This window comes from Microtus oregoni, unplaced genomic scaffold (assembly GCF_018167655.1).
Source record: "Microtus oregoni isolate MIOR12 unplaced genomic scaffold, Mior012 000027F_ref0000203, whole genome shotgun sequence".
Taxonomy (NCBI): domain Eukaryota; kingdom Metazoa; phylum Chordata; class Mammalia; order Rodentia; family Cricetidae; genus Microtus; species Microtus oregoni.
This window is the reverse complement of record NW_024543086.1, coordinates 24,160,597-24,187,361: the sequence shown is the minus strand read 5'-3', so window position 1 is coordinate 24,187,361 and position 26,765 is coordinate 24,160,597. Positions and strand designations below refer to the sequence as shown.

At 44.8% G+C, this 26,765-nt stretch overlaps 1 protein-coding gene across 19 annotated transcripts in view; it reads right to left on the bottom strand.

The window, feature by feature from the left end:
- Rbfox1 (RNA binding fox-1 homolog 1) overlaps positions 1-26,765 on the bottom strand; it is a 2,144,901-nt gene that overhangs the window by 909,098 nt on the left and 1,209,038 nt on the right. For all 19 annotated transcript variants that reach the window (XM_041676152.1, XM_041676159.1, XM_041676174.1 and 16 more), the window contains one exon: positions 15,834-15,881. In XM_041676152.1, coding sequence (XP_041532086.1) covers positions 15,834-15,881 — 48 coding nt within the window. The remainder of the gene's footprint in view (positions 1-15,833; positions 15,882-26,765) is intronic.

Here is a 26,765-nt window from a genome sequence, read left to right as displayed (position 1 = left end):
CCATTGAGGCCCAGAGGTGCGTCTACGCCTGCCTCCCCGTGCCATGACTAGAAGATCCCATCTTCCATCTTCACACTGGACATTCTTACACCCGGGCTGGGGGTGAAACACAGGCCTTCACGTTTCATGGCACCTCTTTCCTGAGTAAGTCTGTCCCTCTAGCCTCACTGCTTGGTCATGCTAGGCTGAAACCCAGCGAAACCCAGGGGTCTAAGCTTTGTCTCTGCAGGGCTGAGGATGGAGCAATGACCACCTCTCTATATGGGTTTTAGATCTCAAACTCGGGTCCTCACGCTTGTGTGGCAGGCACCTTACCAACTGACCCCTGCCTCCAGCCCCTCTTTCCTTTCCTTTCTTTCTTCTTCCTTCGGCTTTGTTTAGTTTGGAAAACACATTGTAAAAAGTTCACACTGAAACACCAAAGAAAAGCTACATAACACTACTGTTATCTTCAAATGGGGACACTTTTGCCCCGATGGGACATGCAGGACTCATTGGTGACAATCTGGGTTTTCAGATTGGGAGAATAAAACACTTGGCAGCTGCGTGTGTGTGTGTGTGTGTGTGTGTGTGTGTGTGTGTGTGTGTATGTATGTGTGTGTGTGTGTAGGTCAGGGATCCTGCATGACACCAAAGGGAAACTCCAGGCCATTATCGGTGACTGTAATGAGCAGCAAATTCCCACTTTCACTCTCTTGAAAATTAAGTACCTCCTCAGTTTTGCTTGTGGTTTAAACAGGAAGCAATGGAGCTGTGCCTAGAAGTGGCGCCTCTTGTGGCCAGTTTTGAGAACTGCACCAGAGAACTTGATTCTCACTAAGGCACTGAGACTGGTCAGGAGCTGAGTTTAGCAACAGACACTCAAGCAGTGGTGTATCGATGTTTTTTTTTTGTTTGTTTGTTTGTTTGTTTGTTTTTTTCACAGTACAGAGGTGAGGGTGGAATTACAGAGAGGAAAGTTTTGTGACCCGCATAATCACGTGACCAACAGACATTTAATTTACTTGACAAAGGTATGGCGGTGGTATCAAACGGGCTTTGTTTCCTGAGTCTGTAGAGGGGAAGGAAGCAGGTCTTGTTTTCGTGTGTTTACATCTTTAACTGACAGACTAAAATAAGTGCAATTTGTTATTTTGATTGTTTTTCCCATTAAACATCTTATAGTGATGGAAGACGCGTATACATACGTGTCTCCTGCTCTGAAGCATTCATCACCTGGCTGCTCTCTCCGTTCTCCTGCGGGCAACTCGCCATCCAGGGAGGCAGCGCCGGATTTTAACCAAGACTGGGTTAGAATAGAAAGTGTTGCTGACTCGCAGCCTAGTACAAAGACTCGAACTGTTCTATAAGTTATGTTAAAAGGTTTTCTAATCCCAGCACTCGGGAGGCAGAGGCAGGCGGTTCTCTGTGAGTTCGAGGCCAGCCTGGTCTACAAGAGCTAGTTCCAGGACAGGAACCAAAAGCTACGGAGAAACCCTGTCTCGAAAAAAAAAAAAAGTTCCGAAGGTCCAAACAGCGTCATGCGCCATCTACTTTTGTATTGTGATATTTGTGTGAGAACTGACTGAATTCTGCCCTCACCATGAAGGTCCAGTACAATCAGACAGTTCATTCAGAAACATACAGATATTTTAACGATTATATAAATATAAGTTTAATATTACAGCACTTACTGGATAGAATGCAAAACCCACTTCCCACTGTTTTCTAGTTTATTCAGGGAAAACGTAACAATTTAAATGATAATGGTAAAGGCTACTCACATCAGGTATTGCCGCTATGGCCTGTTCCTGACGGATTTAACTCGGACACTGGAAAAGGATGAGAGTCAGTACTTCCTGTAAAAGAGAACCTACTATCTCATCCATGAAGAAGTCAAGGAAGATGACGGGTACCAGTTGCTATAGTTACAGTTTTATCAGTCCCTGAGGATTGGGAAGCTCCACCCTAATTGCTATGTTGGCGCTTTTTATTCTCAACCAATATTCAAGGTGGTCATTCTCTTGCGACCCCATCTTATGAATGAGGAAGTCACAGGCCAGACAGATCTGACTCCTACGACTTCTCTAAGTCTGTATTATTAAGGATTGTACTGAGCCATGTCCCAGCCCAAAATAAACTCTGAACCACCCATCCTGGCTTCTCGCACAAAACATTGCCTCAATAAACTCCATGAGTACAACAGGCAAAGCTCAGAAAGTAAAGAAGGATTGTAGTATTTGTTTATAAAGGGTATTCTAGTATTCTCTCTCTCTCTCTCTCTCTCTCTCTCTCTCTCTCTCTCACACACACACACACACACACACACAGTTGACAAACAGAAATGTGAAGCAGGAAGAATGGAGCTCACACACAAGAAGCACACACAGTGTCCCTGGATGAGTGCGTTGTCAGTTTGGACTTAGGGGATCCACTCTTTCTAAATTTCAATTTATTTATTTATTTATTTTTAGTTTTTCGAGACAGGGTTTCTCCGTAGCTTTCTGGTTCCTGTCCTGGCCTCTTGTAGACCAGGCTGGCCTCGAACTCACAGAGATCCGCCTGCCTCTGCCTCCCGAGTGCTGGGATTAAAGGTGTGCACCACCACCGCCAGGCAAAATTTCAAATTTTTGATTGGAGGGTGTGATCAAAGGAAATAGAAGTATCCAGTACATCTGTACACAGCATAGAAAAATAACCAAACTACATCCTGAAGTGTCAGGCGCTCTGGGAGTGTTTACCCCGGGCAGAGAAGCATCATTCCACCTGTACCTTCCATCTCCGACACAGAGGGGCATCATCTCACCATCAGAGGAGCCTTTCCTTGCACTGCAGAACCTACTGTAGAGATCCACAGCTGGTCAAAACACAGGAAGTGGCACCGCGGTGCCCAAGCCCCATTGGTACAGTAGCAACACAATCCATACCCCTGAGACTGAGGTAGCATCTCAGAAGGGTCAGAGATACTGGGAGAGCCAGAGAACATGAAAGACTGCTGCATGGTGTCCCCGCACACACATGGAGGCTTCACCGTGGAATCTCAATGACATGATTGCATAAACAAGGCCAGCACAGTCATCACACCAGTTAACGTGCTAACACGTATGTGGGGACTTTCCAAAGCCTACCCCTAGATGAAGAATTATAGACGGTCAATGACTTCTAACTGGGGGAGACCAGTTTACTTCAAGAACAAGCCCCCAAATGTGCTTATCTATAAACTCAAGCACATACATACAAGCAACACTAATTGGCCTCAGTAGAATATATATATATATATATATATATATATATATATATATATATATATATGTATATGTTATAAATTTCAGAGGGAGGAGGAACATGGCAGCACCCTGATGTCAAAGGGGGATGTGGCAAATTAGAATGATACAAATACTCTGCACTCATTCATGGAATTCTAAAAACATAAATTAAAGATAATAAGACAAAATAACAAGTAAAACTTACAAAAAACAAATGTGATCAAAAAGCATAATCTAGACATGATTATGAGGTTCAGGAAGATAAACTGAGTCTGAGCCATGAAGAGATGCAGCGATGTCGGAGGAAGCACAGAGAAGTCCCCCTGCCCAGCATGACAGGAACGTCTTCTGGGCTCGGCTACCTACACAACGTGGCTCACCTCAGGTCACCTTACATGGCGCTCATTACATGCCTTTCAATGGGATAATAAGTCATCTGCTATAATAAGTTTTCAGGGCACTACCTGGTAATATTATCAAAGTGCAAATCTGTCACAAATAGACCCTCAGATTAAATGAATTGAAAATGCCACATTCCACACTTATTAGGTCCTCATGTGCTCTTCTGGCTGCTGGAAGCTCGGTTCTCTGTTCAGAGAGACTGGTGAGCGTGAGAGTGATGCTGGAGATGTAACTGTGACGGGCAGAGAGCTGTCACTCCGACACATGGCAGATGGAAAGGGCTTGAAAAGGAGATGATATTCCCGCTGTAGCTCAGTCATGTTTCACAACACCCTGCACACCACCCAGATCACTTTGGCTTCAGAGGGTAAGACTCGGGTTTCAGCTGGAAACGCCCCCTTAAGTCACTGGGTGGGCCACCAGGCCTCAGCTGGCCTCCTGGATGGGCTACACATGAGCCCTGTCAACTGTTCATGGCCGGTGGTTAACTTCCAGAGCTCAGATGGGGAAAGCAAGAGCGGCTCTCAATCAGTTGGAGCCTCTGCTCTAAAAAACAAGGGGTATAAAGAATTCCCTCCATCCAGTCCATGCTCTCTGTGTCTTAGCCAGGCATGGCATGTCTTAGAAGCACATCACTAAGGGAAAAGTCTATTATATATCCTCAAAAGACTAGAGACTCTTTCATCATTAGAAAACCTCTCGGATCCTTTCACACTCTTCTTTTTGCTGCTTTATTTTTTGTTTTGTTATAACTAGCAAAAAAGAAATGAAAACATAGATGTAGGCACTATCTACTACATACCTGTTACTTCACATTGTGACCAAAGCACCTGGCATAGACAAAGTAAAGAAGGAAGCATTAATTTGAGCTTATGGTGTTGGAGGGTTCAGTCCATCATAGACAGGAGGACATACTGGGCAAGAGGAGCTGCCTACTTCACAGAAAGCTGGGAGAGAGAGAGAGAGAGAGAGAGAGAGAGAGAGGATGCTAACATATATCTGGCTTTCTCTTTTCTCTTCCTTTATTTTATTTGGATTCTCAGTCCATCTATAATAATGTTTATATAGACTACAGAGTGTAGATCTATAGAAAAAATATGTCAGCTAAGTGAATTTTATTTATTCTCCCAGCCTTTCCTGAGAGGAAACATATGATTGACGTCACCCATCTCCTGTTCCATATTGGCACTGATGTTCTGTTTGGTCAGTCACTAGGTGCTCAACCTGTCCAGGAACACATGAAAGTTTTTCCCTAAAATTATACCAGACTAGAGGCTGGGGAGATGCTTCAGATGGCAACATGCTTGTTTCACAAGTACCCGTGTATGCCAGTTGTGGAGAAATGTGCCTGTAAGCTCCTCTCTGGATATGGAGGGACAATAGGATACCTGGGGCTCGCTTGCTGGTCACACAGGCTAGTCAAATCAGTGAGCTCCAGGCTGAATGAGAAACCCCACATCAAAAGCAAGATGAAGAAATATAGAGGAAGAAATTCAGTGTTGGCCTCTGGCCTCTGCACATACATGTATACACACAGGCACACCTACACAGACAAGTACAAACACATACACACAACAGCCTTTATAAACACACCACTGATTAGGCAAGCATCATTGGTAGACATATAAAACCTTTGTTATTCCTGTGCAGTGTCCCTTTGTATTAATCATCTTTGTTGCAGTGTCACAAGATAAACAGCTCACTATCTATATAGTCAAGAAAACGATGCAAAGATCTCACAGCCTGTCTGTTCACGGACAGAACCATCCAATGCTGGAGTGGCCTAAACTTTTCTCCTAATCAAAGCCACACTTTTAATGAGATTTGATCTTTGATTGAAAGTGAAAGGCTGCATAATGAACTTCTGGGTCATTACGCTGCTCCAGGCTTAATTTTTATTTAATTTCAGTCCCCTGATGTTTGTGATATAGAGTTCTTAATTTGTGTTGGATCTTTAAAACTTTCTCTTTCGGATCTTTGATGTCAGTTGCCTTTTGGGGGCAATAAGTCTATTTTAAACTTAAGAGTACTGAAATAAAAAATTCTAGTTTCCATAGAAGCATATCATTTCTGTCTACATCTTTGAACATGTCCACATTGCTATTGGCCTATTGGTCCCATATTATAGAAGGGCTTTTAAGTAATGTCAAGTGCATTAGATGCCTCTAATTTGGGGAATGCCTATAATGAGAGTAGAATATCTACTGTCTTTGGCCAAGCAAACTTTGGTACAGACTCTAGCTTGGCTAGCCACCCACTGTGTGACTCAGTAGCCAATGTCATCTTATACCTTATGGTCTGACTTTTTTATTTGTTCTCATGTATGTCTGCATGCCATATATGCATGCACACATGTGTTTGGTGTCTGCAGAAACAAAAAGAATTAATATCTAGATAAGATCCAGTTCTCTTCAGCCACAGGGCATCAGCCCCTTGCAAGTCCTCCTACCCTCAGACACACCCTAAAATGCCACTACAGCCTCCTGCAGCTTACACAACGATGGAGAATTTACTCTGAACCAGGATCCCTGTGACCAGACTCACATGGGTTAAGGATGATCGCTGTAATGCAGAAACACTCTGGAATTTATGGGAAGGTGACATGGTATCTGATTCTTCAAATCATAGCAGACTTTTGTCCAAGGATCCTGTGACTTCAGTTTCCCTTTCTCAGCAGACTATTCTCAAGCATAGCTACACGAAGAAGGCTTCTCAGCTGTCCTCCAAGCTCTTTGTAATATGGCCACATTGAAATAGGGACATGTGTGAAATAAGTGTGTGATAAATACATACACATTCACATGCTGTTGGTGTGCAGTGTGTCCAGCAGTACATACATGTGTGTACAATGTGTGCATATGTGATATGTGGACATGAGTGCACCTGATGTGCATATGTGTATGTACAAGCTCTCCTAGTGTGAGCACATATGTGATATGTAGATATGCACGCCCATGTTACTGTACATGACATGGTGTGTTTGTACTATATCTACGATTGATCTTCTAGGCTGCTCTGCTCCACTAGAAAATGTATAAGTTTCTCAGAGCTGCTACAACAAATGACCATGATCACAGCCCAGGGCAATTCCTTAAGATTCTGGAACCTGAGTATCTAAAACCAGGGCTCCAGAAGAAGTGTTCTTTCCTTGCTTCTTCCTGACTCAACAGTGATCCTCTATCACAGGTTCCTTGGATTGACTCAGCATCACTCTGACATCTGTGTCTATCTCCATTGCTGTATCCTTCTTCTTTACATACTCCATATCTCTGAACCATCTCCTCCTTGATTCTTGGCTGTCTGGAAGCCTGCGAAGCAGTTATATATCTGTGTGAGATGCTGTCAGAAATAAAACCCAATTTCTTCATTCTTTTCTCCTCTTCTTGCCTCTCTTCTCCTTTCTCTCTATTTCCCCCTCCTCTAAAATGTCTTCTCCCATTAAAAAATCATTAGCTTAAAAAAATAAAACATGCTCTGTTTTGTTTTGAGACAGGGTTTCTCTGTGTAACAACCCTAGCTGTCTTGGAACTAGCTCTTGTAGACCAGGCTGGTCTTGAACTCACAGAAATCTGCCTGCCTCTGCCTCCCAAGTGCTGGGATTAAAGGCGTGCACCACCATCTCCCGGCAATATTAAACGTTCTCATCAAACACCTTCACACACAAAGAAATAATAGAGAAGCCACGCAAGGCTGCCTATTGGTAACTCATGTCCTTGGGAGACTGAAGCAGGAGGACTTTAAAATGGCCAGCCTGTACTCCGTAATGTAACATATTGCAAGAGGAAAAGAATCAGAGAGAGAGAGAGAGAGACAGACAGACAGACAGAAACAGACAGATGATGGCTATATTATTTATCCTGCATCTTGCTTATGGAATTACTTCACAATGCATATGAATATCAATAGAATATGCTTATGCCTGAAGTATACAAAGATTTTTATTTGGCAACTCTACATGAAGAAATCTGGAAAGATGGTAAAACAAATGCATATCAACAGGGAAAAGCTAGCAAACTGATTTTTACCATCTCACCATAGGAAATGGAGAGCTGTGTGCTGCGAGTGTCCGTGGACACAGGGGCATCACCCCAGAGGCACGCCTCCCTCTGCCTCCCTCAAGTTCTGCTGATGTTGCCTGAGGTCCCATCAAAAGTCATTTCAGCAACCTAGTTGCTGAGACGGATGGCATCGTCTCCGGGGTTTCTGACCTTCATCAACAGGAAGAAAATTTCAGCTGAACCCTGCAAAAATGCCAGGACAACATAAATCACGTTTGGACAGCCTGTGCTTTCTATCTAACGCGTGAAGACACCCAATCATACATCGAGACCTGGATAATAAAATGAACCAAGGGAAGAGAAAGAAAAATTAATTAGCGCTCACTCTGCTCATCGTGTAAAAAGCTACTGGCCTTTTTGGTTGTTGAGGGTTTTTTTTCCTATTAAGAAAAAGAGATGACAGAACTGTCCTCAAAAAAAAAATAGCTTGCACTTAATTAAGCATTTCTTAAATACATTTTAATTCAGAGTTTAGAGAAAGAAAGCATCACTAAAAATTATACAAAGGAATGGCCTTGCTTCTCTTAAGCAAAATAAATGACAAGTGAAAGCAATAGCTGTAATTAATGGTATTAAAATGCAAGCGACTCAGCCCCAGTTAATATGCAATTGTGGAGAGAAGACAAGCCGTGCTTTTAAAATTAAGCGATCAAAACATAGCCCTGTTCATCTGAGACTGGAATCAGACTGCTCATCACTGTAGTGGGATCCACAGAGCAGGATTCTCCTAGTCTCTGCAAGGATATGTGATAGAAGGCTCTTACTGGTGAGATCTGTGTGTGCATTACCCATGAGAACATCAGTGCTTTGATGGTACAAATCTGTAGTATAATAATAAAGGAGGACATGCTCAAAGGGGCCGACGGAGAACGATGAATCTTCTCTTCCACCTTGGGCTAAAGAACAGGGTCTTTGGTTTGTTTTAGTCATAGATTGCCGGATATGGAGACAGGAAGATTCTATACACAGCACATGTACTACTGCTCCCATTCCTTCATTCTCTACAGGCATCTCTAATCAAACGCAAGCTCGCTCTTGTAAAAAAATTATATATAGCACATATATGGCTGATTCAATTCCATTACCTGCTGGAGATAGCACTAATCAATCACACATCAGTACTGGCAGAGAATATGTCTATATGTAACACATATACCACTGCTCCCACAGCTTTACCCTCTGCAGGCATCCTTAATCAATCATGCATTTTTTTCTAATGGAACTTCTATTTCTCATTTTCAGTCTGCTATTATCAGCAGGAGCATTCAGGCAGGGTCACAACCAATCAGAATGGAAGCCACTGAGATCAATGCTTAGCAACCCCTTCTTTACAGCCTAATCCCAACTGGAACTATAAGATTCCTGAACTCTCTAGTAATTGGGGACTTGGGATATAGTGGAAGCGTTGTTATTTTCTCTGCTGTTTACTAACAGGTCCCAGATGTACCTTCTCTGGTCTCATGAGAAGCTAACACATTGAGTCAATATTAAGAAGCAGAAGGGAAACAGTGTCCTAATAAGCTGGACCATGTATTTACTTACAGTTTAAGTACTCTGAAGCCTGGGAGAGGAGGGTCTTGAGTCCCAGGTGAACCTGGGCTCAATAAGAAGTTTCAAACCAGATCTGCCTATACAAAATCACAGTCTCAAAAAATCTAACAAAAATATAATAAACTAATGAGGGAACTTGAACTCTGGAAACATAGCCCTCCTCCCAGCCAGCAGGGCAAGAGTCTCAAGCTCACCAAGCCCTTGGTGACCACAGAATGAGTCTCATCTCCATAACCATGTTCTCATGGGCACTTGAGGAATTAAACAGCCAGGAAACTGCCAGGCCAGTGTTCATACCTTGACATTTGAGAACCTGAGCTAACCTATTAGCCACACTCGGCTACACCAGAGCTCTGTGGACTGACTTCTCACAACCAGCTTCAAGGTCAAGGGGAGTATGTATCTGACAGCCCGTTCCAGACTCCCTCCTGCACACTCTGGGCTACACCGGAGCTAGCAGCACTGTAGAGTGTGCCCAGCACGCCTCCATCATCTGACAATTGTGTCCCTGGCCATGAGACTAATTTAACTTGACATGCCGACCCTGTAGACACTCCATCAGTCTCTTCTGTGTTTCTCTCTCCCTAGCTTCTATCATCCTCTAATTTTCCTAAAATACATGAAAGAAAGATGCTTACCTGGCATCCCATTTCCAAAGTTAAGACTTGCACACAGGTAGTTATAAAAGGCAGGCACATAAAGACATCCCGACCTCAAACTCTTACCTATGAAGCTAACTCCCAGCCAGCCTGGCAAAGCAGACATTGACAGAGACTCTCCACCCCAGGGAGCCTGAAGTGCCTATGCTTTGAGGACTGAGATAATGTCTTAGTGTGGGTGAATGAGAAGGTGCTGGGCACAGGAAGGCATCATCCAAGTATTGCTTGGTCCTGGTCCCCATTGTTTCTGCTCTGTTGAGAACCTCTTTACAAAGATTCTCAGCTGGGGAAGCTACCCATATGCTAGGAGGACTGAATTCTTGAGCAGCAGGTACTGAGTTTGCTTTGTCTAGCTTTCCATAGGATTGCATAATAGGAAGTACAGCCTAGTGGTTAGGAGTCAATGGGCACTACCTGTGCTGAAACCCTTCTTTCCCTTTATCCCTGAATGATCTGAGGCACATTTACTAATGCCCTTCCAGATCACGTCTCATTTGGTAACAAAACTGTATGGTTCACAAGAGTCTGGGCAAATGTTAAGATAAAACATTAAATATGAAGAACTCAAAACTGTCCTTGGCATTCTGTGTCAACTAGATGCTGCTGTTGGTCTCTGTTGGATCAGCTGATAGATATGTATGTAGATATTCCTAGCATACATGAAGTCCTGGGCTATATACCCAGTACCACATAAATCAGGTATGACAGTGCACACTTGTAATTCCATCATTGAAAATGTAGACATACAAGGATCAGGAGTTCAGGACTGACTTTGACCCCATCATGAGTTCAAATTCAGTCTGGGATCCATGAGAAGCTGTGCCGATGATTATTCTGAAATGGAGGCAAAGACCAGGCTTGGCCCACGGGGAATGAGCTATGTGTGACAGCAGCAGTGGCTGAGGACAAGTCACAGCCCTGAGGAACTGTGTGAGAAAGGAAATATGAATGACCAGAAAAGTCAAGAAATACAGAGATAGGACGGCAGCTTCCTAGCCACAAATCCAAGATCATGAATGAGATGACAAATGTCCTGAAATCAGAAGCAAAGATGTCTCCGCAAACTCTGCATAGACATCCTGAGGCCATGGCAATGTGTTTAATCCCTGATCCTTACTCAAGACTCTATCCAATTGTGTGTACAATCGACTGCATTCTATTCAATGGGGCGGGTACTCTCCCTGCTTATTGAGTCTCCTTAGCCTGGCCCAGCGCATTTCCCATCTCATCCTCAAGTCCTGTTTTCCCCTGTGTCTTGAGCTCCAGTTCTTAGGACCTCCACTCATTTGCCATGCTGCTTGACACAGATGTCCAGCTTTGTCCCCAGCCTGGGGTACCACCTTTTGTGTGGCTTTTAGTGGGAAAATGTGGGCAAATATCTATGCACCCTAGATAGAGCATGATGGCAGACCAAATAAATAATTTGACTGAAATCCAACATGGTGAAGCAATTGGCTTATCAGGCTTATTTACAAAGCATGAGTGAAGATTGAGTGAGGACTTGCTTATAGGGACGTGGATGGATGACTTACAGCCCATTGCATCAACAAAAAGATCACCCAGCATGGGTTACGACTCAAGACAGCTACATCCTTGAAGCTCTGATATATTTCCACTACGGAACAGGATCCCTGATGATACCATAGTTTAGGAATATTTTTGGCCTCTCACTCAGAACACGTGCTGGCCAAAGACACATTCTGAGTGGGCAACACTAGTCAGCTTCTTTAGCCTTCTCAGCTTCAAGTCCACACGAAAGGAAACACAAGCTGTAACTTTTGGGACCACTCAAAACCCCTCTGGGTGGTTTCCAGGCAGATCGGAAGCTGTTTGGCTGCCCGGGGAAGATAAGTGAGGAAAAGAAGCCCTGTCTGTGTTTACAGCTGTGACAAATGGGCTCCTGTCTTCTCCTGACAGACTCTCTCTGACTGATGCATCAGCCTCCTCGATCATCACCAGAATCACCGCCCTCGTCATGGTTTGAAATTCAGATGGATTTTACACCACAAATAAGAATGAATTCAAATGTCTCAGTTCCCCGAGCAGAACCGATGGGGCTATAATGTCATACTTGTGCAACTGTACACAGCCAAGCAGGGATGCCATGTGATGGGCTACCTCCCATCACCTTTGCTGAATCTACATTAGTTCTGTAGCCTTCACCTCCGGGAAGCTATCATAGTCCAGTATCAAGTAGCAGGACACTGCATTCCACATGTCTGTAGTATCTTCCAGGAGATCAAAGGAGATGGAAGGACCCCATTCTGCTATGGGTTCATTCTCAGGAGCCCTGCTAATTAGTGGGGTCAAAAGTTAAAGTAACAAAATAAGACCACATCTGGGCAGCCACCTTGAAAATGCCCCATAAATAACAAGATGAGGTTTCCCAAGTGATAGTGGGCTTTCTGATGGTCCCAAAATGCTGTGGGATAATGCTCTCGTCCACTGTAATATTTGTCACTCATATTGGTTCCATAAAACGCTGATTGGCCAGTAGCCAGGCAGGAAGTGTAGGTAGAGCAGCCAGAGTAGGAGAATTGTGGGAAGAGGAAATGAGAGACAGAATCAGCAGCTGGATACAGAGGAAGAAAGATGAGGATGTCTTACTGAAAAAAATTTACCAAGTCACATGGCTAAACATAGACAAAAATTATTGATTAATTTAAGTTGTAAGAGATAGTTAATAATAAGCCCAAGTTAATAGGCCAAACAGTTTTTAATTAATATAAGTTTCTGAGTGTTTCTTTGGGATTGGATGACCCTGGGACCAGGCAGGAGAGAAACTCAAATTTACATCCAAAGAAAGCAGACAGCCACGACAAAGGAAAATGAGAGGAAAAGGGACTGCTTCCTCACTCTGTTGAGTCTCCTCTAGAGGCCACCAAGCCTGAAAGTTATTCTCTAAGCCCACGTGTAGGGTGGTGTGGTGTGTGTGTGTGTGTGTGTGTGTGTGTGTGTGTGTGTATCACAAAATAAGAATTGATAAAATAAAATTTAAAAATAAAAGCAGGGATCTTTGACTGTGTGGGGACAGCCATGGTTTTCCCAATCAGCCCAGGACACAGCAGGGTAAGATCATCTCCAAATGAGCATCAGTATCTAACAGAAGGGAGCAAAGAGAAGCTTGAAACTGGAAGAGGAAGGAATGGGGTGCGGCTCATTTGGTAGGGTGCTTGCCTGCATGCAGCAAGTCCTAATGTGAATGCCCAGCACACATTTTGCTAGCCATAGTGGTATAAGCCTGTAAAATTGAGCATTCAAGTGGCAGAGGCAAGAGGGTCAGAAGCTCAAGGTCATTCCAAGCTATACAGTGAGTATGAGCCAGTCTGGTCTACAGAAGACACTATCAAGAATGGGGGGGGGTGGGGCAGAAAGCAGTCAGAAGAGGAACCTTACTGAAGTGTTTCTATTTCCAAAAAAAAAAAAATTATCATTGAGATATACTCTGAGGTATACAGGAAAAGGTAGAGATGGAGGGAGAGAACTATTTCTACATATGCAAAACATGTGGGAAGAGAGAAAGAAAAGAAAGATTACATATGAGTTTATGTATTACGTATGTATAAATCACAAAGGTTAAAAGAAAATCAAAGTTAGAGAGGGGTGGGGGCACTGTTCAGGCTTTTCAACTAACAAGAGTCTAGTTTTAGAGAAAAGCCTGCCAAGTCTTCCTCCAGAGCAGTCAGCTGCTGTAAGAATCCACATGGGCCAAGGGGCCATTGCGTCTGAGGCAGGTTTACTTCTGATTGTGGCACCTCTGTCATCTCTTGTCACTTTAATTCCACTCTATCAAATTGCCAATATTTCCTGAGGCATTTAGGCTGCACAGAAAGGGACACAGGGGCACATGCACACAACAAAAGCAGGGCCATCTTTTCAAATTTATAAATCATGGCAACAAATGATACATCAGAGCAGCAGAGGGACCAGGATGCGTTCTTGGACTCAAATGGTAACCACTCCAGCTGCTACAGCAGACACCTCCCTGCGTGGCTGCAGCTGCATTGCCAGCAGAGAGACTACCGAGTGTGTGCTCTTTTGATGAGCCTGGAGGATGCTTCCTCTCTGGGACACTTAGATTTTGATTGAGACTTTTCCAAGTAGGGAAAGAACTCCAGGAGATACATCATCCGTAGCCAGGGAAACAGTCTGAGCAGCCTTTTCTCATGGAGTACATTAGTGGATTTGTCAGGGGCTGCTGCAACTACTGTCGGGTTCCTTTGTGACTCTGTCATGTCAGCACAATCTCGGGGAGCAAGTGAAAAAATCTCCCAGAAATGTTTTTACTTAATGTGTCCAGCATAACTCAAGGACATGTGAAAAGGGTGTGTGTGTGTGTGTGTGTGTGTGTGTGTGTGTGTTATCTCCTTTCTCCAGAAGAATGGGAGCTATGTAGAGAATGACTGTGTATAACTTCCTCCCCCAGTAAGCTTCACAGACCAGCATAGAGCCAGGTGTTGCTGATGGACAGACCGCAAGGGTAAGGGCAGGAGAAACAGAGTCTGAGTGGCTTGGAATTCCCAGAATATGTCCCATTCATCTGTCTTGGTAATGACAGAGCTGAAGTTATTCCTTCGGTACCTGTTGCCCTGACAGTTTCCGAACTCTATCAGAATGTTATTTCTTAAATATTGCACTGGATTTAAATATACTTATGGGCATCATAAAAGTTCCAAGGAAAGTCAGAGCACCCTGAATTTGGGATGTAGCCAAGGAAGCGAGCTATCTGAGCACTGCAATATGAGCTCAGTGGCTGGAATAAGACAAGACAGTGGGTAAAGTCGGAGTGTATGTGTCACCTAAGTGGCAATTTGTTGTGTCCCATACACAAATATCCACGTGTGTACATCAGAATGCTCTCTTGCTGCACAGATCAGAACCCAGAACTTCAACACACATGGGATCAGGACTCAGCGTAAACAAAACTGTACTGTACACTTGAGCAGCTGTGATCGCCACTTCATCAGACCATGCAGGCAATTGCCTTGTCTTTAGAAGTGAGTCCTGGTCTGAGGAGTCAGCCAACACATCAGTCAGCAGATGCCTTAGTCATCGTGAAACCATTGCTCAAATCCTCGCCATGAGAGTTTGACCACATGGGCCCACAGCTGCACCATCATAGAGAGAGGCATCTTCCTAAACCCGTAGACAGTGTCAGGAGTGGTCAGGAGCTCCATCTCCATTCTCCTGCATGTGTAACCCCTTTGGATCCACCATATTAATAGTGAAACTCAATATGGTCAGTTGTGCTTTGTCACAGAAACCTTTGTGAACTTCTGCTAATAAAGAGAGACCAAGAATATCAAAGAACAAAGATCTGACAATTGCTTCTCCTGAGGGGACCCACACCAAGACTAGCAAACAAAATAAATGGGTGGAAAACTCATTCATCCAGGCCCAAAGTAATCTTCCAAGAGCCTCCAATCTCAAACAGCAAGTCACTGCTCATGTGGATGAGTCCTGGAGGACAACAAGGTAAGCCATCTTCCCAGTAAATACACATGGATCAAATATATAAAGATATATGCTGGGAAACCAGGCACCATCCATTCTATAATGCATGCAATGTTACACAAAGCTATGTATGATACTTGCATCAAATATCAAGCATATTGATTAAAATTGTGACATGAGGCATCAATAAGTTATTTTTTTTTCTGGAAAACATAGTAAAATAAAAACACAGAACCACATTGAAGTAAAAACTAATTACATTATGCACTCCTCACTGCAGCCATCAGAAAGAACACTGGCCACGGGTGCTAAAATGATGAGCATTGTAATTTGCAATCATCCCCAAGAGTCAACACACAGTTGCCTCCAGAACAGGGTATGGTGAGGTGCACCAGAATCCCCTGGACTGCAATTACAACAGTTAGGACTGTTTGAAACCAGAAATACAAAATATACGGGCCTACCTTTTGGTCCTCTGTTTCCGAGCAGTTATTGCAGTTGGCTTGGATATCCTGGAGAAGGAGAAAGGGAGAAAGAGCAGGAGTCAGCCTTGTACTTGAGGATATTCTGTGACTGCTGAGGCTCCCTTTATATTAATAAAAGTTCACACTCCTGGCAGTTCTTCCTCGAGTCATTGCACTTCACGGTGCTCTTTGGAGGTGTACACAGTGGTGTTTGCAGTAGAGGCATATGGGTGTTGTAAGAGAGCTTTATTACAAGCAGATGAGGGGTGAACCTGAATGCTACAGGTCAGAGATCAGCAAAGAGAAACTGAGCGCCATTGAAATCATCTCTCCCTACTACCTTACTCATATGCAAAGGGACGTTCCTTTCATCAGATTTAATGTCCTCCTCTGCCTTTGTCACATGAAAATATATCTGGTTTCAACACATGCCGTTGCTACCTAGTTAATATTTTGTTCATTCAGCCATCTTCCTACTTGTCTTTCTGTCTACCCATCTATCTGCTCATCCTCCCAACCATCAATCCATCTACCCACTCAATCAGCCACTCAACCACCCAACCACCCATCCACCCATCTACCTACTCATCCAACTACCGGTCCATCAGTCTGTGAATATCCATCCATTGATCCCTCAGTCCATCTGCCCACTCATCTATCACTCTATGTATCCATTCATCTAACCATCAGTCGATCTCCTTTGCCATATATACATTATCCATTCACCCATCCATTCACTTACTTCTCAGTCTGTCTGCCTGCCCATTGACCCATCCATGCGTCCATCCATCTATCAATCCATCAATTTGTCCATCCATCCACCCACCCATCTACCTGTCCATTTATCTGTCTGGATGCTGACCCACCCATCCATCTGTTTATCTACTCACACATTCATTTATTTCTCTATCCATCCTTCACAGAGTTGTCACCTAGTTAATTATCTTTATTTATTGAATCCTTTTATCTAATACAACTTTGTTATTTTTTTTCCCTCATACAAAGGTGAAATTTATGGTAGCCAACTTTAAGGAACTTGTTAGATAGAAGTGAAGACACATTCACACAAGAAACTATGGAATTAATTTATTTATGCAAAAGATTTGCGGTCTAAAAGATGGTCCATTAGGTAAAGATACCTATGTCTAAGCCTGCTAAACACTTTCAATCACTAGGATACACCTGGTAAAAGGAGCGATCCAACTCTAATAAGCTGTCCTCTGACCTTTACAGGTATGCTACGGTGTGTACTTGGCACCTCTGCCCCCAACACACACACACACACACACACACACACACACACACACACACACATGAAATAGGTGAACAAACCTAAAAGACATCCAAAGATTGTTATTTAGTACCCACTGATATCAGGCCAGGGTCTAGATACACAGTGCCACAAACTGCATCAAGTCCAGGGAAGGACCTGCCTTGGCAATGCTCATATTATGGAGACGGGGAAAGAAAATAGAAAGGACAGATTGGTTAATGGACCTGGGAGAAGATAAGCGCTACATGTAAAACAATTCCGTGAGAAGGTGTGAAATGCTGAGAGCGGGAGTCTTAGATTTCAATCCAAAGAAGTGGCCCTGCATTAAGTCTTGAAGGACAGTCCAGAGTGGATGATGGGCCCCTGGAGTGAAGTCCAGCCAATGGAGTGGCGCATGTGAAGAGCCCAGATGGTGCTGTAGGCACACTCCAGCAACCAGGATGGCTCTTCAGCCAGAGGGAAGCAGGGATAAAGGGTAGGGAAAGAGAGCAGAGGTCAATCAAGTGCATGCAAAACAAACAAACCAAAACCAAACAGAAACAAAAACAATAGACTTAGGGAACAGCAAACACAACTCAACAAACACAGGGTAGTCCTCAAAGTGAGCTCCTGAAACTCCAGGAGCTGTTTCAAAGGCTTTTGTTTGCTTGTTTTAAAATGCATTTTTATGATCATCTCAGGAAGTTTATAGAGGTTCCAAGAAAAAGAAAGAAAAGAGAGACAGACAGACAGAGATAGAGACTCAGGATTAGGAGATGGCTCACACAAGCCTGAGCATCTGAATTCAGATCCTTGGAACCCATAAAAAAAACTGCATGGCTCCATGTAATTCCAAGGCTCAGAAGTTGTAGACAGGAAATCTTAGGACCCAGCTGGGCAGCTAGATCAGCCTGAACTGGCAAACTCTGGGTTTAGCTGAGAGACCCTGCTTTAATGAACAGAGTGAAGAACAGGAAGGAAACACCCAGTGTCAGCCTGGGCCTACACACACACACACACACACACACACACACACACACACACAAAGGGAGGAAAACTACAAAACCATTATCTGAGAATCCTATTTCTGTGTTTGTGAAATGAAACTGAATCAGGAGTTTCCAGAGCCATCTGGACTTCCGTATTTATTGAAACAATCCTCAGGTGCTAAAATATGGAAACAATCTACGTGTGAAGCAGGGATAGGTGAAGAAAATGCGATGTGTATGAACAGTATCATATTCTGCAGCCATTCAAAAGAAAGGCAGTGTATGGTGTGAAGGAATGTGAACCAGTGTGGTAGGGAATGAAAGGCTTCAGGGGCAGATAACAACCGCCATCGGAAACTAAGATCTCAAATTCAAGGAGACAGGAAAGGCGGCTAACCAAAGCCTGCCAGAGAACGAGAAGCAAGGAATCTGTCGATCTAATGGTGCGGTCTCAGTGAGAAAGGAAGAGTGAGCTCAGGAGTCTCCTGTGCAATGTGCAGGCTGCAGTTCAGGATGAACTGGATTCCTAACAGAGGGCACAAGAGTAGAGCCCTATTGCCCACTACCAGAGTCTATGTGAGGCACCCAAGTGTGAATTAGATTTTCTAAGGTTAGACTTCCAAACATCCATGCTACCTTGATAAACACATACATCTAGCATGTCTCAATTTAAATAAACAAGTAATGGGGGATCCACATTTGAGTACAGCTGAGGGCTCATGGCTCTTATAGAAGGTCCACAGGCATCGTGCTGTGTGGGTGAATTGGGGGTCTTGTTTGGTCTCCTCCAGCATCAGCATCAGATCTCTCGCACCACGGAGCATCTCTATGGACTTTGGTACACGTCATCCCATTCAGAATCCCAGGTGTCTTCTCTGCAGTATGGGGCTAATGTGAGCAGGAGCTGGGTTCCTTGCATGGACCTGCCTCCCAGCTACACGGCATCATGAAGATGCTGTGAAGAAGAACACACCATGCCTTAGGTCTACCCTGTATCCCAGGTCAGATTCCACAACATTTGTGATCTGAGCAGGTGCTCGTCCCTCCCTTTCCCCCCTCCCACAGGTCTCCACGTTGGTTGTCTAAAAAGTCTTGGTGTGGTTTTACCCAGAAAGGGGGCCTTTGAACAAAGAATTTAAGGTAAGTAAAATCCCTGAGGTTGGGGTTTGATTCAATAAGATCTGTGTCATTATTAGAAGAGTCTCCATGGCCTGGGGTCTTAAGTCAGTGGACGGTGACTTGCCTAGCATTCAGGGAGCTCTGACTTTAATCCCCAGTACCCTCCAAAATGTGCCCAGTGGTGAATGTCTGGCATTCCAGCACACAGGAGGCTGAGACAGGAGGATCAGGAGTTCTAGGCCATCCTCCACCAAACAACTTGAGGCTAATCTGAGCTAATGAGAGACATTTAAAAAAACATCCAAAACAAAGGAGCCTCCAAAAACTACTGCTGCCCTTTCTGGAGGCACAAGCCAGAAAAGGGCAGTAAGAGAGACAGTCCCAGCATGTGAGACACATTAGCACCAGGTGCCTCCTGATTGAGGAGCTACACTCATTGATACTGGGCTAGCAAATGCTTGGTTCCTAGGAGACCTCATTCAGAACTTACCTGTCAGGGAACAAAAGCTGGGGTGAGCTGAGCGTGGGGGAAGGAAAGAGGCTAGCAAGGAGTATCTCCTTTCCCCTGGAAATGTGCAAGGGAACTGGTCCTTTTTGTCCAGCTACTGGGGAAGCCAAGGGTAAAGGGTCACAGGCTCAGTCAGTGCCTGCCTCGGCTGTAGAGTTAGTTCAGTGTTGGCTAGGGCAACCTTCTGAGAGTGCGGCGCTTGAAAAGTAAAACAAACCAAAAGGAAGAAAGATGCCGCTCCGTGGAGGGGTGCGAGACTGAGGTGGCCTGCGGCTGCTGCTGTTTTCATCCCAGGCGTCACAAATTACGATATGAAACCCAATGGGAGGGAGGCACAGCGAGCTCCAGAGCTCTGTCTGCTTGGCCTCACGCTGGCCACCTGAAACAGGGATCTCTTTCCTTCTCCACGGTGGAAAAGTATCAGATTAGGTCAGATTCTGCTGACCTCTGAAGAAGTGGCAAGGTGCTAATCAATAAACTGATAGAATCAATGGCCCCCAAGGCAGGTTTTCATTATTAATATGCTATGGAGAGTCCACCTGAGTGATGGAGGGAAGAGGGAAAACGCCACCTGGTAGGATGGGAGCCCTGCCGCTTCTCTTAGATTATCCAATTTATTCTTGTCAGGATTAATTTACTAAACCTAGGCTGGATTTTTTATTTAGATGATATTGTTGGTTTGTCATGCGCCTCAGATCCACACTGAAGGCGCCCCAGGGGACGGCGCTTGCTTCTGAACAATGTTGGGCTCAAATTGGAAAAATGTCACTTTGGGCGCGAACAAATTATTGTTCAGACCGCTCTGCGGACAGCAGGCGTCTCCGGATGGTTCCGAGGTGACCTTTCCTGAACCCAAGGCGTTGCATAAGTACTTCAGCCCCACTTGATAACCTCGCTAGGAAAATAACTCAATGACTTAAGTATTAAGTATGAATCTAAAGGCTTGTACTCATTGCCAAGCAATCAATTTTCCTGCAGAAGCGGCTCACTGCCTTCCTGTAGCCGAAAGCTGGACTGCCTCCAGTGAGGATTGAAGTTGTTGGCCACAGATGAGATTCAGTCAAGAATGTAGGGCCACCTTGTATAGAGTTAGTTATACCATAGCGGGAGGCTGGGGGCGGGGGCTCCACAAAAACAGGCTGACTGAAGGCTGGGAGTCAGCTCAGACAGCGCTTGCCATGAGGGCCTGAAGATCTCAAGTTGTTTCCAGGAGCTATGTGAAAAGCCAGGAACTGTGTGTTTGTAATCTCATCACCATGGAGGATAGATAGCTGAATTAATGAGCCCAGGTTCGGTGAGAGACCCTGTCTCAAAAAACCATAGACAGCAACTAAGGCAGACAGCCGGTGGCGACCCCTGCGCATACAGATGACTGTGCATACAAAAAAAAAAACCATGAACACATATACACACATTTTAAAAAGAAGAGCTGAGGCTAACACCTCTTAGGTGACAGGGACAATAGCTGTCTCCTTGGTTGGAGGCATAGTTTCCTTCCTCTAAGGAAGTGCCGGAATATGTGGTCCCCATCAATGGCGCCTTCCCATAACCTTTGTGGATCCCTGTTCTGAGTGGAGAGCTGAGACTCACTCTTTCAGCATTTTTAAAAGTTTTCTCTCCGGAGGCCTCTGTGTTCTTCCTGCTTTCAGACTCTGAAGCGCACAGTGATTGGTTCTCTCTAGAGGCATGTGCTGTTTCTTCTTCCCTCTTAAGAGAGCTTTCTTTGCTTCTGCGCTTTGTATGCTGGTTGTTTCCAATGAGTTTTGCAGGGAAGAGTTCTTTCTGGCCATGAGATGGTCTGGGTCATCTGTAAGCATCATTCACAGCTCTGTAGGACTGGGACATAAAGTCCCCCTCTGGTAAACTGAGAAAAACGCCTGCCATTGAAACCCTAGCTCCCTGATAGCATGAAGAAGGAAGGGCAGGTGCATGGCTGAATTATAATCTGTTAAAGATGGGTATTCCCATGCCTTGACCTTTAGATTCCATAAAGATGAGAGAATTGGGGGATGCGGTGTTTGCAGGTGTGATTGAGCTGATGAGACACAAAGTTTCGGTGGTATCTAGTTCGCCCCAACTCTCTTTTGTGGTGACTTTTGACAAGGGAAGTGTCAGGCCACTCAAGGCCAGGCAGACCCCGGAGAAGTGTTGCAGTAAACCAATAGACACCCAGCCTCAGGGTGAGTGTGGTCCTACCCACAGCCTGATCTAAGACTGCAGCCTTCAGAAGTGAGACAGAATGCATTTCGCTTGACTAAAGGCACCGATGGCCATTTGTCCCAGGAATTGTGGAAGATTAAAACAGAAGCTCAAGCTGCTGACCACTAAAGAAAGGTATGGTTGAAAGACCACAGGCAGAGGAGAAGATATGCTTTCTAGAGGGACTCCCAGGCCACAGCAGATGAGCTTACTGAGGCTAGAGCGCTCTCCTAACACAGAATTGACATTGCAGAACTGATGATGTCAGCCATCTGTTCCGGAAGTGCAATGGAAAGGCAAGAGCAAGCTGCTCAGGCTTGACATGAGAGCTAGGTTCAGGTCATTGATCCCAGTAACATTGTCCTTCTCCTGCTTCTGACAAGCCACAGAGGGGATCATGGGAAAGAGAAAGACACCAGGCATACTGACGTCATCCCTACGGAGTGTGGCAGGACACAAGACTTCAATGACAAGCCCCAAATCACAGCCGTGATCAACTTGGGAAGGAACCCCATTGCGTACCACTTCCTTTACAAGCTGAAGATGAAGGGCATGGCAGAATCGTGACATGCAGGGGAGTTCCATACCCGCCCGGTCCTGCACCAGGAGTGCAGAGTCCAAAGAATCCTGAATCAGGGCTAACACTGGTTCCCTCTCTGATTGCTGGTCTTTCTGATTGCTCAAATGCTGGCCTTGCCCTGTTGTTCTGAAAATAATTTTTCCTCCTTTAAAAATGAGTCCATGAAGCACTTTAGATATGTCTATGAAAGAGCACATACTTGTCATGAGTAAGGTGTTCTCTTTCTCTCCATATATATATATATATACATATATACATATATATACACCTATACATATATATGCATATATGTGCCTAGACATACACATATAGAAGGTATGTAGAGATCTGTGAATATGAGTGTAATGTAATAGGCCTGTGACAGTGGTGGGACCCATCTACCATTCCTGTAAGGTGGAGACAGGAGGATCACAAGGCCAGCCTGGGCTACACATGCTAATTCCCTTTCTCAATAGACAGACACACAAATGAAGAAATACGGCAGCGCAACTGAGTTTAGATGCAGAGACTGAGACCATCTTGTCGATTTTCTGCAACTCCAATTTTGTTTTGTCAAGTTGTGTTTATTCGTTTTCCTTTCCAAAGCAGATTATATGAAGAAACTTCATCCGCAGGAGCTGTATAGTCCAGCTCTCCCATTTTGCAGACATTAAGCTGAGTTTCATGGCGAAGGAGAGAAGGACACGCTGATAGTTGATGGTGTAAGCCACTTTACTCTATCTGGGGTTCCTCTGACACACATTAGCGTCCACTCAGAGAATGCCATTGAGTCTGAGTATTCCATTCAGGGTCGCCCTCTGCTATGTGACTTCAAAGCCAGCCTGTACCAGAGACTCTCTCAAAACCAAACAAAAACAAAGAACGTAAGCTCCCAAGTCCCCCTTCTGTGGATTCACGCCATCCACTAAGTTCCCTGGCCTCAGCAGAGGTGTGAAATGCCGAGGGACAGAAGGTGGCTTGACAGGACGTCAAAGTGCATCTGTCAGTCCTCTCCTTTCATCTCTTCACCTTGTCACCATGGTATCTCAGGTCCCCACAAACAGTGGCAAACGCAGCTCGGGAGGGAAAAACCTGCGTGCTGCAATTATTCTTTTACGGATAGCCACCTCTTACTCTGTTGTATTTCTAGATCAAGAAAACACAGTTGCCTTGGGGCTTGGTGTGTGTGTGAGCGTGTGTGTGTGTGTGGTTTAAGGCATGCCCTGTGTGTCCTGGAAGGAGACACCGCCATGTCGATGGAGGATGCTGACAAACCGCATGTTCACGGCAAGAGAGCTAGTGCAGCTATGAAATCATGACTTGCAGAAGGATGCTTGAGTGTGAATCCACTCAGCTCAAAGGTCAGGATTCAAATCAGGTCACTTATTTGAATCCGTGAAGGAAAACATAAAATGTATTCTATCCACTTCCTATCAGGTTCCCATTCACAAATGTCGTTAGCACATGCAATACCACGTCTGGCCAGCAGATGGAAGCAGGGAACTTTGCAAAAACTATAAATGCTGCCAAGCAACATAAAGAAAGGATCGGAACCTCTGTAAACTTCCTGAAATAACAATCTTTCTGTGCCCTCAAAATTATACTCTCTAATAACTGTATATTTTAATTCAAAACTCTATGTACTTTCCAAAAAATGAAATGGTTTGAAGACACATATTAATACGCACTTACCAAGCTTCAGCCTATTAAGAATGCTCCCTTCAAGCTATGGGTATTGTGAAAAGGGAAACGCTAGAATTTCAATCTAAAAGTGAAGATCACCCAAGAGTCTAAGAACTATGTCAGCTGGTATCATGTGGCCAGGGAGTTAGCATATTAACTTAGCAAAACCTATCAGAAATGGATTCCACTAACTGAGCCACACACTGACTTTCTAAGCAGGCAGAAGAGCATTTCTTTGAGAAATGGTAGTTCCTTTAAAAGAGAACTAAAAGATGAAAAGGCAGAGGACTACAGGGAGTTCCCATAAACAAAGATTTTTCTGAAAACAAGGCAAACAAGGGACCGTCACTGCCTTCTCTCCGCAGGACTGCTCGCTGGCCTCATGGAAGCAAGCGCTGGCTTTATCCCAAGGCTTTGGTAGCATGGCTTCAATTCCAGCTGTGTACACAAGAGTGAACGTGTGGGGGTGGGGGTGGGGCTCGACTAAGGTGGCCACTGATGGTTTACCACAGTGGATCTGATTCCCAGGGCGTAGCTGCTCCTGGGCGGGAGTCCTGTGTTGAAGGTGAGCTCAAACCCAGGGTCCTTTAGCACACAAGAGTTATGCATTGATGCCACAGCAGGGGCTTAATGAGAGTGCTTTTAATTAACTGTAGAAGTAATTACCCATATTAGATGTAAATCACACTTGTTTCTACAGGAGGTGCAAGATTTCAGCACAGCTTTTAAGAATTCTTCTTGAAGAGCTGTTAGTTGCCAGCTCTCTCCAGAGTCCATGTTCCAAACAGCAACAAAAATAATAATAGGGCCTGGGCAAGCCAACTAAGAGCTATCCCCTTCCTTCTGTACCAGGGACCAGCATTGAGCCACACCCTCTCCAAGCCTGCAAGTGCCAAAGGGCACTCCAGTCACAGGGTACTCACAGTGGGTAAGCTAAGGTGTTGTGATTTTCATCTTAACTTGCAGCGACTGGGTTGCTCCATGGCCCTTTCACAAGGATGGGGATAATTGCATGACTCGGGCAAAATATTAGGAAGGAGGTTGAAGGTGATACCCCACTCTGCAATGCGCTGAGGACTTGAGTTCAATCCCTCGGGATATACTGGACACAATGGTGCTGGACACAACGCTACTGGACACCATGGCTCCTGCACACTTGCAATCACGAGATGGAGGAGGCAAAGCAGAGACAGTTGATGAGTTGAGCACACTGGCCAGCTTGCCATTCCTGGTTGAGGAGGCCGATGGAAGACCTTGTCAAAACAGAGAAGGGGATGCTGGCGAAGAGGCTCAATAGGTAGAGCTCTCGCTACCAAGCCTCATGGCCTGGGCTAGGACTCAAACTGTAAATGGAGAGAAGTGACTCTCACAAGGTGTACCTCCACATATACAAAGCTACACACTCCCCCATATATATGCACCAACACACACAAACACACACACACACACCTAAGATACAGAAGGAAGACCTCTATAGTGGATGGGAGTGCCTGGAGCAAGTTCAGGGGATATTATTCAGACAAGAAATGAATCAGATAGAAGTTGCCTTCACCGAATGTTTCCTGCATGTTCCACCCACACATTCTCCCATGTGTCCTATCTGTCACAGAACCAAACAGTGAGTTAGAACACCTGGAGGAGCATGGGAAAAATAGGAGTAAGGACAGAGATGCAATCAGGTGAACTGGGCATGTGGGACTGTTCTGAGCTGCTGCCCTTGACATTCCGGACTTCTGCAAGTGTGTGTGTGTGTGTGTGTGTGTGTGTGTGTGTGTGTGTGTGTGAAGGTGCCCCTACCCTTCCAGTAGAATGCAGTTGGCAAATACAAAATTACCCAGCAATTATTCATATGTTGATAAACACCTTCATTAAAGGATCTGAAGATGCAATTACCAAATTGAAGATTAGTATGTTTAACTCAGAAACAGACTGATGATGGAGAAGGGGGAGGGTGGCTTTACAACCAGCCAGGCGGGGACTCACTAGACAAGCAGGTCTCCTCTGAAATGATGCCCAACTCTGCCCAGGTGAAGGTGCCCACTTCTGCCCACCTCTGTCCATGTGCAGATGCCCACCTCTGCGCAGGTGAAGGTGCACACCTCTGCCCATCTCTGTCCATGTGCAGATGCCCACCTCTGCCCAGGTGAAGGTGCACACCTCTACCCAGGTGAAGGAGCCCACCTCTGCCCAGGTGAAGGTGCTCACCTCTGCCCAGGTGAAGGTGCTCACCTCTGCCCAGGTGAAGATGCACGCTTCTGCCCACATAAACATTGTGGGGAAGCTTGTCTCTTTCTTGTCAGGACCACTATTGAGTATTTATTGTTGGTTTTTCTTGTTTGGGGTTAAAAGGAGCAGAAAAAATGGAAACTTAAAAGGAACATGAGAAGGGAAAGAGGCCTTTCCTTTGGAAATCTGGCTGAAGTCTTTCCCAGGCTGGCTGTTTAAGAATATTGACACAGCCAACAAAATCTATTGTGAAAGTTGGGCATAATAATGCATGCCTTGGATCCCAACTTTGAGGAGTCCAAGGCAGGTGGATTTCCATGGGTTTGAAACCAGCCTGGTCTATATAGTAAGTTCCAGTCCATCTAGGGCTATACAGTAAGACCCTGCCTTTTAAAAA